Source organism: Pocillopora verrucosa, chromosome 9 (assembly GCF_036669915.1).
Source record: "Pocillopora verrucosa isolate sample1 chromosome 9, ASM3666991v2, whole genome shotgun sequence".
NCBI lineage: Eukaryota > Metazoa > Cnidaria > Anthozoa > Scleractinia > Pocilloporidae > Pocillopora > Pocillopora verrucosa.
The window spans coordinates 22,993,546-23,011,452 of record NC_089320.1 but is presented as its reverse complement, the minus strand read 5'-3'; the positions used below and the strand labels follow the sequence as shown (position 1 = coordinate 23,011,452).

Sequence of the window (17,907 nt, the reverse complement as noted above, 5' to 3'; positions counted from 1 at the left end):
CAAGGAACATCCTCTTTCCTGAACTTTTGTTCGATAATAACATAAAAGATATTGATGAAAATAACAATTACAATGTTTAGTTATCGGTAACATGGGAACCATACTCAGTAAAGGAAGCATGAATGCGAACTTCAATTTTTAATATGGAGTACTAAATAAAACGCGATGGGGAGGTGGAAACTTTCATTAATCTAGTAACGATTATCCTGTATGATCTTAAGCAGTCATTAAGGTCTGAAGGAAGCTTCTCAATTCAATTCCGAAGTGAGGTGTAGAAAGAGAATTTTCAGCACAAGTTTGATCCATACATTGATGATAATAATCCAATTCCACCCACCAAACTCCGAATGAAATTTATCACAAGACAAAATCTTTTGAGAGACCACAATGGCACCTGGAAATGCTGTGTTGCCTATCCTCTCGGCTATGATGCCAGCCTACGCATGCGACCTTCTCAGCCAAAAACTTCATTGGATACAACATTAGAAGTGTTGCTTTATTGTTGAAATGATGTGCAGTTCCAAAGACAACTGGTCTCTATTTACTGAGGAACAAGTGCAGCATGTAAGTAGATTTTCAAAAGGGATTTGTAAGTATCTATAGTTGAGTGCTCCGGCAAGGTTTCAGCTGAGCAAGCACGTTTGATAACACACTGAAGATATCAACAAATGTGGCTCTTTTTTCTTTTTTTTGGCGGGTTATTTAGATCAACCGCCTGAGCAATATCAGGACAAAATAATTAAATATGGCGTGAAAATAACCGTCTTATTCGGTAACTAATATTTTTTTAAATAAAACTTTTATAATGATTTACACACCTGTTAGAAAACTTATTGTTAAGGCATGCTGATCAACAGAGCCCACCTAGTGTCTGAGCAAGTTTTTTCTTCTACAATTTTCAACAAAGGATTGCTACAAATGGGAAGACCTTCCTCCTCGCCAAGGAACAATGAGGCAACTGTGTGAAATTTCAGGATTAGTTCGTGAGATCCCACTACTCACGGTTTTCTTTTTGTTTTTGAGTTTTGTTGAAGGTAACCGCGCTTCTTGGAAGTACTTGAGCGAAATATCCAAGACTTTCAGGAGATATATGTTCTCCACAAAACAGCATTTTCTCTTCTTTTCTACAGTTGCCGCCTGAAACCTGCAGCCGACACGAGAGCATGAGAGTCGTTAAAGTCCTAAAAGAAATTTCTTGGAAATTTTGATCTAACAGCCACCACTCTATTATTAGATCGGGTTTATTGTCCTTCCTACATGGATCCGGACTTGCAGTTGCTAGGAAGTAATTCCACGGTCCTGGAATTCTCCGAATAAATTTTTTTGAAGCAGATATTTTCAAAGGCCATCTTTTTAAAGCTTACCAATATTGCCTGGTAATGGCAACGAAAAGTTCAATATTTTTCAGGGCATCGTTAATTCTATGAAGAGGAAAAATGAAACATATTGTTTTTAGAGAAAGAAAATTTCCTTTACCGTTCACAGACGCCCACACAACAATTTAACCCAGGGTTAAAAATCTGTAACTAGAAGTTTCTTAAAAATGTAAATCAGGTTTTAACCGACACCACTGTGTATATTGAGTGGTGTTTTCCTGTTTGCTGTCGCATCATCGGTCAGTGACTTAAAAGCTTCATTTAGAAAGTAGTTCTAAGAACATAAGGAGTGTTTGGGTGATAAGTTTTGTTCATTTAAGGAGTCTTATCTGTGTTAAGTCGAGACACTTTCCGCACTTGTTGTTTTAACTGGTATTAGGAACTTGAGATTAATTGTGCAAACCGCCGTGGCTACACCAATAAATTTCATTTCTATTTGAAATTTCACGTTACACCTGCGACTAATACCAAATTCGCCTTGAAAGAACGCTTATTTCGAAAAGTGATCGGAAATGCCTATATTTGCAGCATTCTCACATCAGTGAAGTGATCGGTGGCCTGTGGTTGGTGTATATGCAAATTAAGCGCCTATGATCGGCGTCTAAGGTTAAAGATCATTAGAGCCCTTCGTCATACCGGAATTAACAGTTTTGAACAGAAGCGGTACGACCATAGCTTAGAATTTCTTGACAAGTACATTCCGTCCTCGACTAACAGTATTGATAAAAGCAATAAAATTGGATGTAATGGTTTCCCTTAAGGAAAAAGAGAACACGACTTGTTACATAATCATTTTGCTCGGTCAAAATATCAACCCAACGAAAAATAAACGCTTCATTTATTCAAAACAAAACCATAAAAGTTACTTTCCCTCTCGGGAGATTATTTCATATTCTACTCGGTACTTATTAATTATGAGACACTAATCGTGGTGAGTAATGTTTCTATCGTATTTCAGTCACTGTTCCAAAGCAAGTTCATCACAAATATATAGTGTGAAATTGCGAAATTACATTAAGCACGAACGTCTAGTTTGGCCGTTCCAAACGGCGTATTTACATAACAACAGTATTCGGGGATTGTGAAGAACTTCCTTCTCTGTTTCTTCACGAAACGAATTACATTTTAAGGCTTGCTTCACGTCCCTCGCACACCAATACGGTGATAGACAAGTATGTTTATACCGTACCTAGAAATAACTACGGGTTACAACGTTGAAAATAAACTACCCTCTGCTCCCTCATTATAAAAATATAGACTCACTTCCAAAGTTCAGAGAATCCAGTGGCGAATGTGACGCATACCTTCATTGGAGGTCTAGTTTCAAAGTTTTCATTGCGGTAACGTTCTTGAAACGTTCTTTAAAAACACGGAACTAAACTGTTATAAGCATAGGTACTTAATGTTTGACTTCTGGTCGATACAGGCACCATGTAACCAGAAGCAGGAACGAATGGATAAGATGCTGTCTTATCGCTGTACACCACCATCGGCATATAACTCACTTCACCGCGATGCTGCTTTCCTAAAAAGTCTATAAGGCGAAGGGTTTGTTTTCGTTCGTGTCCCATGAGGCAAACCGTGGAGGATGAAACAATATGATAAAGAACCATCAAATATTCATATTGAGCTCGCTCGTCTCCGATGAAATGATTTGCCAAGTAACTCTCCAACTTCTGTTGCTGCTGATGGATATCGCTGAAGTCGATAAAGAAACGACTACACATGTATCTCTCTAGGATCTTGATCTCTTCGTAGTTTTCTGGTACATAATTTCGCACCAAAAGATTGCAGTACTTAAGGAGACCACCACCTCGTATTTCCTCCGGGTTACGGGTAGCTATCAGTTTGTTGTCTAAATGATAGAGGGCAAGCTTAATATCGCCGTAAACCGACTCGGCAACAACGGTAGGGAAGAAATTAGGCTTCATCGGCACTGGCGACAGTTTGTAGAAGCCAAAAAGGGAATCGAGGATAATTTGAAACGAATCAACCGAGAATTCAAACTGCCTACGCATCGAGTCGACGAATTTCAGTTCGACGTTTTTCCCTTGGTTGTTCCAAAGCGAGATTAACGACCAACGATCGTTGTCAGTCGACACTTTCACCATCTTTTGAACATAGGCTTCTTTCAAGATGCAGCTATTGATTCTATCCTTCGGTACTTCACTGGGGAAGAAATTGAGAAGCGAGTTCAACACGACACACTTGATCTGCTGTAAGTGCAAATTAGAGCGAATCTCCACACCGAAGATCAAGTCAATATCATTGTACGAACAGTTGTTCTCTGTACTTAAGATATTGCTGGCAGTACTTCCATTCAATCGGAGGTCGCGGACTTTTAATCCTTCCTCTTTAAGGCCTGCTGTCACAGTCTCTATAAAATCTTTGAGGGGTACTTCTAGAGTAGGAAAATTTCCTCGGCCATGAATGAAGACAGTTTGGTTTAATACACTGTGAAGACGAGTGAGCTGGTTGAATGTGAGAACTTGGCAGTTGTTTTTAAGCTCCATATCCGCTCTTTTCTTCTGCACTGTCGTCTACTATAGTAAGAATGTAGAGATCTCTGGATCGTTCGTTTAGGGAATACAAACTGTGTAAATTTACCGATGTAGTGGTAAAAATTTGCCGACGACAAGAAGATATCATGTCGCAGTCATAATTTGCACGATCTGATTGGCTAGAGAGACAATACAACTCAGTCTCTTGGCAACAGCACGAGAGTTAGGGGTGACAGGATATTATTACAACCAATGACATGATGGGGTTTTATCAGCCCACATCCCGCCCACAATTCGTAAACATATTAGATAAAATTTCATGTTTCAGCAAATTGCCTTAGCTTCCTGCCTTTTGGGTTGTATACATTCTCTGGCAGAAAATAACAAGGCTTGCGAAAAAACACTCTATGCGATGATCAAGATTCTCAGAGAGGTTTGATTTCTTCCCGGAAAGTTGACGCAGCACGAAGATCATTAGGGAATGTGCGTCAATAATTCAGATCGAAGGCGTAAGATAGCATCATCAGCCCTCGTGCCTCGCATTATTCATGAACACAAAGGGACGAAATTAAATGAGTTTTTGAACGTTTAAGTGACGTCAGAGATTACAAGAGTTTTATTTGTATACGGAAAAAAACTGGTAGAATTGTTCTCAAGCTCTACGAAAATAAATAGCTTCAACCAATACGCAGTACGAGAGGAAGTTTCACTGCTAAATTAATAAAATTACGATCAATGTCGGAAACTCCTGTTTTTAATTCCGAAATTTCCCAACGGATTGTGCGAAGTATTCGAAATCTCCTTCGTGAACTAAACCAAGGGAAAGGAATTCGTTGGAGTAAGTTTCTACAAACGGGAATAAAATCTCTCCCTCTAAAAAAAAATAAAATAAAATAAATATGCATCCCATCGGAAGTAAACTTTAATCTTTTGAAAGTATATTCCAAAAATCCTTCTTAGAATCATTTATATATGTACAAAATACTAAGTTTAACTCATTTTTTCATTTAATTATACTGTAAAGATACAAAATATTCAAAAGTAAGTCAAGGGCTCAGTAGTAAACACTGATTAAGAGGAAAATCTTTTGTAATAAACAAGATTGATAACCTGAACTAGACGAAAATTTTGTCACGATATTATATCAACTTCCTTCCTTCAGCGTCAAGGATCGTTTTCAATGAAAAACACGCTCTAAAATTTACATTTCAACAACTTGACACTTTCCAGATCAGTTATCTTATTTAATATTTATCCAGATTTCTCTGTTTCTTTTCCGCTGAAATGAGTGCACCAGCGAAACGATATTACTTCAAAATAATTCATTCCTTAGCCGGAGAGATGATTAAAATCCTCACTAAATATAATGGTGGGAACTCACGAACCCACATTTATTTATATACAAGTTATTTGAGCTATGTCTGAAAGTAAATCTACAGAAATATACTGTCAGCGGAACGAATACATCCTTAAGGGAGCTTTTATTGTTTAATTTATTTTCGTCACATGTCTGTCACTAGTTTAAACTGAAGCGCTTACGAAAGATTTCGTTTAAGATTTGCTGTCAAGCTGATACGGATAAATTAAGATAAGAAAGGAATTATTTCGACCATCAAGGAAGAAATACGTTTGAAATCCCCCAAACCACCCCACATTAAACTTCCTACAAGTCCCAAAGCGTTAATTTCCAAAAATATCTTTATTCCTTTTCATATATTCAAAAGTACAGTTTGTTGCTCCCAATTCATTTCAATAAATTTTTGACGCTTCTAGACTTGATCTAACTACATTTGTAATTTACAGTATTAATTATCGTGGATCAATCGAAGAAAAAGCCCGAGTTGAAACACAATATAAATCTAAATGAAGAAAAAGTGGCACTCGCTATGGTCCTTCTCTCTCTCAAGGCAAAATTCGGTTGCCTGTAGCACCTATGTGTTTGTAGAAATATCATCTTGTCCATATCTACCTTGTTCTAATCGTAGATATCAAAGCCTCATTCCGTGAGCTAAAAAAAGACGACAATTCCCCGAGGAACAAACTCAGAAAAATAGAGATACAATCTTACTTCCAAGTCGTCTTCATTAGTTTGTATTAAAAACAGTTCCTTAATGTTCATGCATTTATAGGACTTATCTAATTCATTCTAACACTAATCGAAGTTTTTCTGAGTAATTAAAGAAGAATTCCTCTTATCTCTAAAACTGCCACTTGAAAAAGTGGCTGAATTTTAACGAGGCATTACAAGAATCATTTGAATATGGTCCGAGAATGATGCGGACTGAAGAGTAATTGTAAGCCGAATCATTTTACTGCCGGAATAGATATGGCATTTATTGTCTGAGGAGGCAATAACCGCCATATGTCTTCCAAAAGATGAGTAACTGTCTAAATTTATTGGCGGAATCGGTTTCATCTTAAATTTAAACAACGACTCTTACAGACTTCCCGTGCGGTACGTACTGGCTGGAGTGTGGTAATTATTTCCATTTTCCTGAAAAAATAGACAAGATTAACAACAAACGAAACGACTAACAAAAAACTACTTCCAAAAGCCAAAAAAAAAAAAAAAAAAAAAACAAATAAGAAGTAAAACAAAACAAAACTCTACCGTTTGAGGTTCACGGGGGTAAAGTGTGTCTAACCTGCTCTGGACACATTTTTTGTTTGTTACCAGGGCATTTTTGTTATATTATGGTAAAACACATACCTTCATGTCATACTCTAAGACGAAGGCCGGAATTTCCAATTGATCAGGATCAATCCAGTCATACAGGTACTGGATTCCAGACAAAAAGTGAACCTTATCTTTGATTGAGGAAGCGGTGAAAGTCGTGAAAAACCACGTAACAATTCTAACCCAAACAGTAGGGTGAACTATGTAAAAGGCTTTAAGATTACGACGATACCTAAGCACAAGCAGAAATATGTGTCACTCAAGTCATGTGATACTAACGTACAAATGTTACTGACGATGTTTTCATATTATTGACCAATCCCCTGGATAAAGGCTAGTCTCCCATGTTGGCAGATTAAAAACAATTTAAATGAAACCAACCTCCCGCCAGCTCTAAGCAAAGTGTGATTTAACTCAGTAACATCAAAGGTGAGAAAAACTAACTTGTTATCCACCAAATGATAAATATCTTTCAAAAATGACAATGGAGGCTGATTTTCCTCTGAACTCAGTGTATGCAAGTACACAATAACATAATCCCTGTTGACAATCTTGTCCAATACGGAGATGAAGTAAGCTACAGCCTGAAAAACAAGACAGTAGGCAAAAGTAAAACCCACAACCTCGAACATATGTGGCAATCCCAGAAGTCACCCTACGAGTCGTTATGGTCTGGGTTGGGCTTAGGTTTATCTAAACTTGTCTGGCGATATTGTTTTCGATTTTCAGTATAAGCAATTCCGACCTCCCCCCCCCCCCTCCCCTCTCGTCTGTTCACAACACAGACAAACATACGAATTTCGCTTTTATAATACAACATGAACACAGTTCCATGACCTCATCATCACCGATCGATGTTTACGAGAAAAAATTAAAGATTGCAATTCATGCTCAACTAATTAAAAACACTTCTCGAGTAGACCACCAAAAACAACTCTTAGTATAAGACAAAATAACCGCAGAACAACATACACCATGTCTATCTAAAGGTTAACAAGTTGGGTTTTGATCTGTAACACAAATTCGATCACCTGATTTTGGTGGGTCACTTCTTAGAGGGAGGGGTGTAAGTATCAATTCTGCAGACTTTGACCACCTCTACAGCATACAGGAACAAACCTTATTTAAGTCTACACTTCTTGCTTGAAAATGTCGACCAACAAATACTATAACAGGTCTGCCAAGAAAATCCACACCTACATAACACAGATTTAATATTGTGTGTTTCCAGAAAATATCCATACCCCCACCACGGAGGGAATTGGAAATTCCAGAGGGGTGGGGGGGTCAAAGTCCCAGGAAATTCCAGAGGAGATGGGGGGTAAGAGGCGAAATTTTCGTCCAGAGGGTAGGAAGTCGATCGACTTTCTTCGTATGTCAATTGGCGCCTTTTACCTACTTTAGTGGGACGTTCTGAAGTTTAAGTTGTTAAATTACGATGCTTCTAACAGTTCTGCAGCAAAAGAAAGTTTTCTTTTATCCTTGTAGCGCTTTGGAACATAAATAACATCAAATAAAGAAGAGAATCACTTTGTTTTTCGAACGGAGCCGCCATTACTCGTTACCAGTCTCCAAAGATAACAAACAACAGGAGTGGTTACCTAGGGATTTTCCTCGGTCATAACACGTTTCGCGTTCGTAAAATTTACAAATAACTGTCTCGGTCTCGCAAAAAAAAAAAAAAAAACGTTGGTCTCGCCGTCTCGCAAAGTTTCGCATAAATTTACCATTCACTACCCCTTATTGACTCCAGCCATCTATTAATTTTGATCTGCACTGAGCTTAATTCCGTTGCATCATAATGTGTAGGAGACTTGACGATTTCTTTATGGCTTACTTGCTTGCGATGTTACAATGAATGATAAGTACAGTCGTACCGTAGTAGAAAACAGTTGATAGTAACATTGAGAAACATTAGGATCCAGGGCTTTGTATATATGCGCGTGGGACTGGTAACTAGCCAAGGTTTGTTTATGCACAATCGGACGAAATTATCGACCCGCTGTTAACAAGAATCAATGCTTGTGTGAAGAAATTTTACATTAGAGGCTGGAATTTGGAAAGATGAGTTCAAAATAACTTACTGCTGACTCGGTTTTCTCTTTTGCTCTCTTATTTATGACACAATTTTGTACAAATTTACGTTGCTCAATGTGATTTCGAACGTTTCCATTTCAAGTGCACGCAATTTTCTCAGTACATTGTACAAACTTAACAGTTCAAAAGTGTTTTGTTGCGACTTGTACAGTTTTTTCCTCCTTTCGTGTACTGAGAATACTGTGTTAAATGTTTAAGGATAAGTATTGTATTTAAAAATAAAGCAAACATTAAGTTTAAGCTAGTTAGCGACGTTTATCTTGCGCGTGTAAGCCATCTCTCGAATATACACGCGACAAAATCACACGTCCCTCTTGTTTGTTGTTTGCTACGAGAAAAAAATATATTTCCAGGGGGTATAGGGGGTGGTAGAAAATTCTTTGGAAATTCCAGAGGGGTGGGGGGGCTACCACTGCTACCCCAAAATGGAAAATCCGAAGGGGTGGGGGGTCCTATATGAAATTCCCTCCGTGGTGGGGGTATGGATATTTTCTGGAACTACACATTGTGGTTATTAAAATAATGCCCAAATATCGGTTGCCACACCACAGAGTTAGTGAATAAGTCAGAAAGAACAATTGAAAATTACTCACATTACAACTCATGGAAAAGATATGTTGTGACTGATCCATGGAGGATTGTGTTCCATCAATACTACATCAAATCAATAAATCTGCACTTTCCGATTGATTTAATGGCATAATAACAATGCACTTGATGTTGCCAGAACATAAGAAAAGTTTGTACATCACTTGCCTGACTTTGTGCTCATTTAGAAAAAAAACAACATTTGGATGAGAAATGTCAGTGAAAAGGAAAAAATTAACCAAAAACAAAACCTGATTGGTAGACCATCTTTAGCCTCAGGAGACTTGAGAAATCTTCTGTCCTGGCTCGTCGCAGCCATCTCTGATACCTGAAATAAACAACATCCCTACACAATTAATACAGAACAGGTCATACATGGATACCAAAAGATTCAAAATCAATTAAAACCAATGGCTACAATGTGTAACTACAATGTATGGTGGGGTTGCCAATTGAAGACTTCTCAAATCTCTTACACTCTCTCATGTTGAATCGCATGTTGTTCACTGGGTGATCTTTGTAATCGTTGTCTTGTTAGTTGATCATGATCTCCTGCCATTGCTGAGAAGGAATGTTTGCCAACAGTAGCTGAGTCCAACATGTGAATAGCACCAGCTTCTTCTGCTTCTTCTACATCAGCATCTGCACATGTTTTAAACACTTTCCAATCAACTCACTATTCTATATTATATCTGCTGACACTGGATTAAATAAAAAGGAGGGTTTGTACTTTCTCAGAGCTGAGATAATGGAGCAAATGTACATATTCCTTACCATCATCAGAGTGTCTTTGACCAAGTGGTTTATCCATTATTCTAATTTGTCTTTCAGCAATCACTGGTTCACCATTTTCATTCCCTAGCAAATGCAATGACAGAGAAGAAACTAAATATTCTGCTAAGTCTGCATGAGTAACTTTCAACTGGTGTTAAGGTTGCAACCTTCCAGGATTGAAATTGAAATTATCTTTTATAGTTAGTTTCTCATGTCAGCTGCCGAATCTATGACAGAAAAAGAAATTTCAGCTCACCAATGTCATCTGGAAGTTTATTCAACACATAGTCTTCCTCTTCTTTGCTTCTAGGGAAGTACAGAGGCATGACATTCTTGTATATGGCCTTGCAAAAAAACCAGTAAAAAATTCAAGTAGTTAGGATGAATGACACAAAAGGTTAAAAAAAAAAAAAATTACCCCTTGTACCTCATCAGCATTTTCAGCAGCAAAAATAACAAGTTCAATATCAGAAAACTTTTCCAGAAATCGTCTAACAGTTCCTGCAACCAAAACATAAAACTATCAAATCCTGCATCTGTGTTTTCTAAGAAAAGCTAAAAACATACATGTGGATGTTGACATTAATGAATAACTGTTTTAATCTATACAAGCTTGGTAATAGAACTTTGACATGAGGAGATGTTAGAAAAAAGAATATTGAAGAAAAACAAAAACAACAAAAATAATTACACAAAAAGACATTGATTATTTAATAAGACCCATAGAGAAGACAGGTATACAGGATCAACAATATTATTTTATTCTTCCTTTAATAAAAAAACAAATCAACAAAATCTGATAGCCAAAGAAACTTCTAATCAAGACTTACGTAAAGCTATGTGGGCACCATCCTCAGGGGGGTAGCCTCTCCTGGATGTGTTTATCACACAGAGACCAACTGAGGCAATCCTGTTCTCTCTAAATCATATAATATGTGAAATTAGTTATTCTGTTAGCCATTCTCATGGTATCAATAACTTTGTTACATGGATAAAAAAAGCAAAATTGTTCTTGGAAGTAATCTTGCAAGTCATGTACAAGAATGTTCTTACAAGAGTGGCCTAACTCCTCTGGGTTCTAAAAGATTTAAAATTGTTTCCCATTTCCCTGTTTTTTTTGGCTAGTACTTGCTTTTGATTGATTTCCTATACTACCCACATACCTCTCAAAGGAATCTATGGTTTGCATTTGGTTTCCTCAAAGAATTAAAAATAAACTTTAACCTACCATTAGGTAAGTCAGGTTTGACTTTTTTATTCATGACATAAGTCATATAGACTGGTACTGACCAATAACTTACAGTATTTCCCATGAAATGTCCAACAATTCTGAAATTACCCACCTCACTATTTTCATTACACTTCTGTAACAAGAGAAAAGAGCACTCTCTGCCGCAGTTTTGTATTTGATGTTGTATCGTGGACCCACAGTGTGAATAACAAATCTACAAGTTACAAAATGAGGACTGTTTAACCTCTAAATAAAGCTAATAAGTGATGGAACCACAGGTAAAGTGAATGCAAGATACACTACAGTTAAAACATGACCACATAACATATCATTAAAAGGATAAAAAGTTGCTACCTCAACAACATTTTTGTTCAGGAGTAATATTTTGTTTGGGAGTTTTCATCATAAATAAGCCAGTTATATTTACTAATTCCAAAAATTCACATTTGTAAATTATTTGTATAACACTCATTTTTATATAGGCAAATACAACAAAAAGATGTCCATCCTCATTACAGCATTTTCCCTCCAATTTCAACTTCCTGCATGCATCTATATCTTGATATATCATGACACTAAACATGAACTAATTGTTCAATCTTCATTAGGTGTAACAAAAGTATTGCACACAGTAAAAATGTTACTCAAACATTTGGTCTTGAAAGGTTAGAATTGTAGTGTGAATGAAGGTTATTATATTACATACCTTGCTGGCAGACCATAACCCTTTGAAATTTTAGCTTCTCCAGTCCTGCACCCTGACAGCAATTATGACATCACATTTCAATTTTAAATTAGAAAAAAATGCCAACAGAGATACACCACTTTACAACACTGAACCTGAGTTGCACACAATACTGCCTCACAGACTAATTAACTGATAAATTAAAGGGAAGGAAATTTGAGGGAAAAAATACTACAACATACAGGTAGCTATCAAAAATTTAATACTGATTCAGCTCCAGGACAGTTTTAAAACATATATTGTTCATCTGATGATAAAGAACTAGAACAGACTTATCTTACCAAGTAACTGTGTTTTACATTCCTGCAAGAGTTCTAGACCTGCTGCCCGATGGATTCTTTCACTTAACATTCCTTTGCTACTTAAAGATTCATTTGTTGTGTTAACTATTGCAATGGTATTCAGTTTAGTGATATCACCAGACCTAAAAATCAGAAAAAAATTACTTTAATTAGTCTTTGTAAAATGCAAAACCCAAAGGAGCAGGGAAGTATAGTTAAGTCAAAAGCACAAAACACCTTGTTGATAGTGACAAAAAAAAATGTCCAGTAATTTTACTCTAAATTTGCTGTATATACGAGCCTCTGTTGGAGTAGCTGTTGATGTGATGAGTTCAATCCTCAGTTTCCTTTGCCTGCTGTGAAGCAGGCTATCATTAGTGATGAGATACAAGTAGCAAAGTGTTGTTTTCAGCAAGCAAGTTTAAGTGTGCAAGAGGTCTGCAAGGGTTTTGGGACAAAAATTAGAGCCTGCTAATGGACACCACTGTTTTCCGATTCTAGTTTCATATTTAACAACTTAATAGTGAAAAGTGCCAAAGTTATTTGCCAACAGAATTGGATAAAATAATGACAGCAAATCTCAAAATGAGACATTTTGATCAAAGATAGCTCAAATGATCATAAATTGTGGCAAAAGAGTTGTATGCAAAGTCTTTATATGTAATGCTTTTGTTTTATTGTATGAAAAAATGTACTATAGTGTAAAGGGCATCTAATTAGCTTGCTATAATATATCATTCTCTGTTTTCTTTATCTTGTTGTAATCATTCAAGGGTTGTCATTGTTGAAATAGAGGAAATAATAAAAATAAGAAAATAATAAAACACAAAGTGTGCCAAAGTGCTGAGTTTGCAAGTGCTCTTTCATTGTTAAACATAACAGGAAAATCAGGCTGGGTATTGACTGAAAACTTATTCAACTTATGAAATTCCCATGGGAGCCACAGAGAAGTATTGTTAGTGATCTACAAAGATGTAGACATTCAAATGGTAAAGTGGTCCGATTTTTCAGGTCTAGTCGACAATCCGTGGACACAATGTAAAATAGAAACTCAACTAAAGGCAGTACACAGGTGCTCACAACCTGCTTTTCTATTCAAAAGTACATATTAACAACCAGCCACAGTTTTGACTGTGGAAAGGAGTTGTAGCAACTAGAACCTGCATTTCTATTTATTGTCAGACAACTGCAAAGTGACTTTATATCATTTTCTTTCAGCTGTAGTGCTATTGTGATTATATGTAATGCAGTTCTGTTTCTATTCAATTAAGTTATTGTTTTTGCATTAAGTTATGTAAGAATTAGGTAACTCTGGCAGCAATTTATTTCTTGCCAGTGTACACATTGTTTTTGTTAGATAATTCTCATGGCTAGTTGATTTCAACTACCTAAGTCAGTCTTTTTGTTAGTTTTTGCTAGTGCCTTGTTGCTTTTTGTTTACTGCCAGTCCTGGTTATGCCACAAATTGTAGGTTCATTTCTATTTCATGTAGCTTTGTTGTTATTCTTGTAGTTGTTAGATTTGTACTTGGATTATTCTGTTAATTATCTATTTTCAGTCTAATCACATCTACCCATCTTTATATCTAAATATTCCTCCATCTGGCAAATAGATTAAATGTGCACTCATTTTGCGGTGTTAAACGTGTAGTATTTAAAAACTAGAGTCTTTCAAAAAAGAACTTGACACACACAAACAAAGCACTGGGGAAACCTTAGTCTCAAATCTCTCTTCTTTGAAAATTCAGTAGGGTTGAAAACTCATCCTTAGGAGATCACAAACTGTTCTCCTTTTGGAATCTTTTTTTAAGTAAAGAAAACTTATGAAATCCAGCTTTCATTATTTTGTAGAAAAAAAACATCCTAAACCATTCTTTTAACCATTCAGGTTTCCACAGTATGAAAGAAGTTGATAACAATCAAGTTTATCCATTTGTACACCTTTAAATTTCAAATTTGCTGGAAAATGTTCTGTAAGACTTCTATGGCTGATGTGTAAAACATTTTCACTTTGCTCTGACATCTCTAAATGCAGCTGAGTCCAACCTAAATAGTTTACCCCCTTAACTTATTATAACTTATGACAGTTAGCATGCAAAATATCAACACAATAGTATCCAAATTTTGTCCTTCCCAAACTTTTATTGTGTTCCTATTGCAACTAAAAATAGTTGAAATATGCAACTTTAATTGTATCTTGTTGGCATTCGGGCAAAACATCCTCTACATCCCCTACATCTGGGGACAATTTACTAGTTTTTTCTCATCCTTCCTCCTTTAAATTGATCACATCTCTTCCTTGATCCTTACTTTTAATATTTGAAGGTTTGTATTACATGACACCATGTTTGCCTTTAATCATCAATAACCTACTGGTATGTATTAAAAGGGTAGCACCTCTCTTTTACCAATCTGAATGCTGCATTCGTGGGCAACCACACCATACTCAGTAAACAATAGCCTCTTTTCACTGACTTGTGTTTAATGTCAAGGTAGTGTCTGCTTGCTGTATAAAGTTTCCTCTGTTTATTTGTAATTATGGTGATTTGCAATACCAGGATTAAAAGACATGAATTACACAAGGGCACATAAAATTAAAATCTAAGAATACCTATGGCCAACTTGTGCATAAAGTACTTTATCTAGAGATCAAGCATAATTGTGAACTTGTCATCATTGGTCTGACTTGCAGCAATGCAAGGTTCCTCTTATCTTAAAAGCCTAGCTTCCCAAAAATCACCGTGAGATTCACAATTATGGTAACTATCCAACACTACAGAATAATAGACACATGTAGTCTAAAAAGCAGTACAAAATAGTATCCTGCAGTTACCAAATTTCTGTTTGTAAAAATTCCTCAAATTTAGATGCTGCACTCTAAATCTTCCTTCCCTGCACAAGCCTAATTTCACTATTTTTCATTCTTATATCACATTTTGCCTCACAATTGCCCATTAAATATTTGCATTGTAACACAATGATCTTTGTTTACAGGGTTTTCTCCTGCATACACCTAATAACAAACCTGTAAGTTTTTTGCCTTGGAACAAAAATATCTCACAATGCATTTTAAGTGACTGCAAGTTTTTTTGACTGATTGAAATTAAAGATATGAGATGAATTCCACAACTTTTCTTTTGTCAGAAAAGCACAGGCTTATTTTCATCCAACTCTGATTGATCCAGCTGCCAAATTACTCCAGAACTCAACAAATTTTAATTCATTAGGAAGGTAATAACAAAGCCTAACTTTCAATTTATGCAAGGTTACTAATAGGTTAGTAACCTTTATGCAAGGTTACCAATATGGTTTCATGCTTTGGTGAGTTTGGGACAACTTATTACCACAGTGCCTACATCTTAGTGAGTAACCCTAACCAATATCCCTATAAAAACTCCTTTTCACAAGTTAAAAGGGGGGGGGGGGGGCTACATTGCTCTTTTTCATCTTGACAAAACAAAACTTTTCATACGTTAGCGTTAATTTTTTGGTGTGAGTGTATTTATTCATTAACTGATCAGAGTATCCTTTGGTTTTAAGTCACTTTCATTTCAGTTATTAGCTAAGTAAAAGTTTAACATGTGCGTTGTCGTTTGAACTACACCCGTAACCAAGCCGCCGGTGGATAATCTAACGCATCGAAAAGTGTGATGCAGTATCATATATCTCCTAAAGTAAAAGAGCAGTGAGGCACTCTGCGACAACAAGAACACCATCTTCTCGCAGACACGTCGAACCAATCAAGGAAAATCCGTTTTCAAATAGATAAAGAAATACAACAACACACGGTATCAAATCACGTCCACAAAACAAATCTACGACTAGAAACCTGATAAATTAATAAGGAATGAGTTAATTTGCTTCCTAACACATTCTCACCAGAGTGCTACTTTGCTGTTGATGTCTTGCCGCACAGGAAATGGACTGTGCGTCCTTCTGTCATTGGCCGGCGGAGTCACGTTCTCATAAGCAGGGACAGGAGTCGAGCCCCATCTTGGTATAGAAATAGCGTCCACAAAGCCCTCTGTCACACCAAGGGGATCCATAACACTATTTAACACACTAACCCAAACTAATAAGCAATTTTTTTTTTGTTCCTACACAATAGATCTCTAGATAGACTGACTTTCACGCGATTTTCAGACTTAGAAGATAAGTATTCCGAAACTCACAGACAGCGAAAGACATCGACAGTTTGATGAAATGGCATCAGCTGTATAGTTAGCCAGCGGTCAGCAACAGTTTGATTCACATAAGCCTACGTGGTGTGTATCTAATTTAATTTATTCAAACTAACTTCGTGATCAACCTCTACATACTGTGAGTACTCTTCAGGTTACAAGGTCGAATGGAAACACGTCACTTAACGAACTGTTCTACATCTCTTCGCATCGGTGAATGAAGAGTCTTGGGGTAATTTTCCTTGAGGCCGTCATTTAGTGATGTAAGTGTGTTCACCACGATGACAAACCGAAACACGCTCAAAAATACAACGATACGAACAGGCCCTGAGTAATGCCTCAAAATAAACTTTCCTTTCTCCTTTTTACTTTCTAAACTTTCCTTACATATTTTCTACCAGTGTCTGTTAGTCACCAAAATTATCCAGTGAAAAATATATAAAGGTCACCGTGTGTTTACTGATGCATGTTGATCGAAAAACTATATCGTGTTCTCGCAAGGAACGTGCGCTATTTCTCCAGATTACGTAATTTTGTGTGCAGTACAGAATGCAATGCACAGTGTAATACTGAGGACCTGATAAAAACTGAACTCAGTGACTCAAGATATTAACGTTACTATCAACAAAATCTCGTTTTTTGTTCTTTAGACAGAGAAAGCAGTAAGTTTAATTTACCGGAAAAAGTAATTACAAAATCTTAAAGAGAACGCGTGATGCGGCTGGTAAAATGTTGAAGAGGAACTTGCCCTGATGAGCGAAAGGTGTCGTAATCGGAGAGGCCTACAGAATGTTTTCCGCGGACTTTCGTTGGAATCTCGATTTGCATATTTTGTTTCTATGGCGTCTTACACTACACAACAAAAAGGCATATTTCGCAAAACAAAAGGAAATGCGAGTCTTCACCAAAGGAGAAAGTCGCAAGAGAACCTGAGCCGAAAAACTCGAAGTTGAGTTTTTCTTTTTCCCTAGCTTACTTTCGCAATTGCGCATTTTTCTTTCTTTTTTCCCCGATTGATGTTTGGATTTCGTTTGAGCCATTGTAAATTCGATTTCCCCGTTTCGCGAATTAAACTTTCCCGCGAATTTCAGAGGAATTCTATGTCACGAGACTTGCCAAGGATTTCGATATTGCGTTTCGTTGGTAGGCGGCTTGACCACTTTAAGTGCGCGCTTTGAGGAGGTGCGAAAACTGAATTTCTTTTCAAACTCGAGGTTTGTTTTTACGCGAGTTATCTCTACTTTAACGGATTAATAGGGTAGGTAGATTTGTTGGATTTTTAATGAACATTGGACAGAATGTTCGTCATATATCAACGCACCAAAGGGTGCGAGGCTTTTAAGAAATTCGAAATATATCTCTCGTGATGTCCCGGAGCGAGAGGCTGGTAATTCATTGAAGCAAACGCCATCAGTTTCTCAAGTTTTGTGTTTAAAGGCTCGCACGCGCCTAGCAAA

The 17,907-nt window shown here is 36.8% G+C and overlaps 2 protein-coding genes across 2 annotated transcripts; both read right to left on the bottom strand.

Moving 5' to 3' along the window:
• Window positions 1-2,197: 2,197 nt before the first annotated feature.
• On the bottom strand, window positions 2,198-4,032 carry LOC131777591 (terminal nucleotidyltransferase 5C-like). The gene has a single exon (XM_059093902.2). The coding sequence runs from the start codon at window positions 3,887-3,889 to the stop codon at window positions 2,738-2,740; it is 1,152 nt and encodes a 383-aa protein (XP_058949885.1). The 5' UTR covers window positions 3,890-4,032; the 3' UTR covers window positions 2,198-2,737.
• A 1,527-nt stretch (window positions 4,033-5,559) lies between these two features.
• On the bottom strand, window positions 5,560-16,458 carry LOC131777590 (protein GDAP2 homolog). The gene is made up of 14 exons (XM_059093901.2): window positions 16,149-16,458; window positions 12,271-12,413; window positions 11,951-12,002; window positions 11,357-11,458; window positions 10,844-10,932; window positions 10,441-10,514; window positions 10,270-10,357; window positions 10,014-10,097; window positions 9,716-9,881; window positions 9,491-9,567; window positions 7,674-7,750; window positions 6,999-7,138; window positions 6,588-6,786; window positions 5,560-6,371 (listed from the first exon to the last, which is right to left on the bottom strand). Exons 1-14 carry the CDS (start codon window positions 16,313-16,315, stop codon window positions 6,315-6,317), a joined length of 1,515 nt encoding a protein of 504 aa, XP_058949884.1. The 5' UTR covers window positions 16,316-16,458; the 3' UTR covers window positions 5,560-6,314.
• Window positions 16,459-17,907: the final 1,449 nt, after the last annotated feature.